Source organism: Camelina sativa, chromosome 10, assembly GCF_000633955.1.
Source record: "Camelina sativa cultivar DH55 chromosome 10, Cs, whole genome shotgun sequence".
NCBI classification, from domain to species: Eukaryota; Viridiplantae; Streptophyta; class Magnoliopsida; order Brassicales; family Brassicaceae; genus Camelina; species Camelina sativa.
This window is the reverse complement of record NC_025694.1, coordinates 10,190,001-10,191,606: the sequence shown is the minus strand read 5'-3', so window position 1 is coordinate 10,191,606 and position 1,606 is coordinate 10,190,001. Positions and strand designations below refer to the sequence as shown.

General features: G+C 44.1%; 1 protein-coding gene across 1 annotated transcript in view; it reads left to right on the top strand.

The window, feature by feature from the left end:
- The window catches only part of LOC104720224 (leucine-rich repeat receptor-like serine/threonine-protein kinase BAM3), a 4,549-nt gene continuing 2,945 nt past the window's right edge, over positions 3 to 1,606 (top strand). Inside the window, exon 1 of the mRNA XM_019230690.1 lies at positions 3 to 1,602. Coding sequence (XP_019086235.1) covers positions 3 to 1,602 — 1,600 coding nt within the window. The remainder of the gene's footprint in view (positions 1,603 to 1,606) is intronic.

The window sequence follows — 1,606 nt, the reverse complement described above, 5'->3', positions numbered from 1 at the left end:
CAATGGCAGACAAGATCTTCACTTTCTTCCTAATCTTGTCTTCAATCTCTCTGTTTTTCTCGTCTCTTCTTTGTTCTTCTTCTTCTTCGACTTCACCTCTTAATCTCTCACTAATTAAACAAGCCAAAGTCCTTGTCTCTCTAAAGCAAAGCTTTGATTCCTATGATCCTTCTCTTGACTCTTGGAACATTCCAAATTTCAATTCTCTCTGTTCTTGGACTGGTGTTTCTTGTGACAGCTTGAATCAGTCCATTACTCGTTTAGACATCTCTAATCTCAACATTTCAGGCACTCTCTCACCGGTAATATCCCGTCTTTCGCCGTCTCTCGTTTTCCTCGACGTGTCTTCAAACAGTTTCTCCGGTGAGCTTCCTAAAGAGATCTATGATCTTTCGAGCCTCGAGGTATTAAACATCTCTAGCAATGTTTTTGAAGGAGAGCTTGAGTCACGTGGGTTCAGTCAAATGACTCAGCTTGTGGTTCTTGACACTTACGACAACAGCTTCAACGGATCACTTCCTCTGAGTCTGACCAAACTCACTCGTCTCGAGCACTTAGATCTCGGAGGAAACTACTTCGACGGTGAGATCCCTAGAAGCTACGGAGGTTTCTTGTGTCTCAAGTTTCTTTCTTTATCTGGTAATGATCTCCGTGGGAGGATCCCTAGGGAGCTAGCGAACATCACCACTCTTCAACAGCTTTACTTAGGTTACTACAACGATTACCGCGGCGGGATACCTGCAGATTTCGGGAAGTTGATCAATCTTGTTCATTTGGATTTAGCTAACTGCAGCTTGAAAGGATCAATTCCTGCAGAACTTGGGAATCTAAAGAACTTGGAGGTTCTGTTTCTTCAGACCAATGAGCTTACAGGCTTCCTTCCTCGAGAGCTAGGGAACATGACAAGCCTCAAGACTCTTGATCTCTCCAACAACTTTCTAGAAGGAGAGATTCCTCTGGAGCTATCTGGTCTTCAAAAGCTTCAGTTGTTTAACCTCTTCTTCAACAGATTACACGGCGAGATCCCTGAGTTCGTATCTCAGCTTCCTGATCTGCAAATCCTCAAGCTTTGGCACAACAACTTCACTGGAAAGATTCCTCCTAAACTCGGATCAAACGGACAGTTGATCGAGATCGACTTGTCTACCAATAAGCTCACAGGTTTGATCCCTGAGTCACTCTGTTTCGGAAGAAGACTAAAGATTCTCATTCTCTTCAACAACTTCTTGTTCGGTCCTCTCCCTGAAGATCTTGGTCAATGTGAGCCGTTATGGAGATTTCGTCTCGGGCAAAACTTTCTCACCAGTAGATTGCCAAAGGGGTTGATTTACTTGCCGAATCTTGAGCTTCTTGAGCTTCAAAACAACTTCTTGACTGGAGAAATCCCTGAAGACGAGGCGGGAAATGAACGGTTTTCGAGCCTCACACAGATCAATCTATCCAATAACCGGTTGTCTGGACCGATTCCTGGTTCGATCAGAAACCTCAGAAGCCTTCAGATTCTTCTTCTCGGCTCTAACCGATTCACAGGACAGATCGCTGGAGAAATAGGAAGTTTGAAGAGTCTTCTCAAGATTGACATGAGCAGAAACAACTTCTCAGGCAA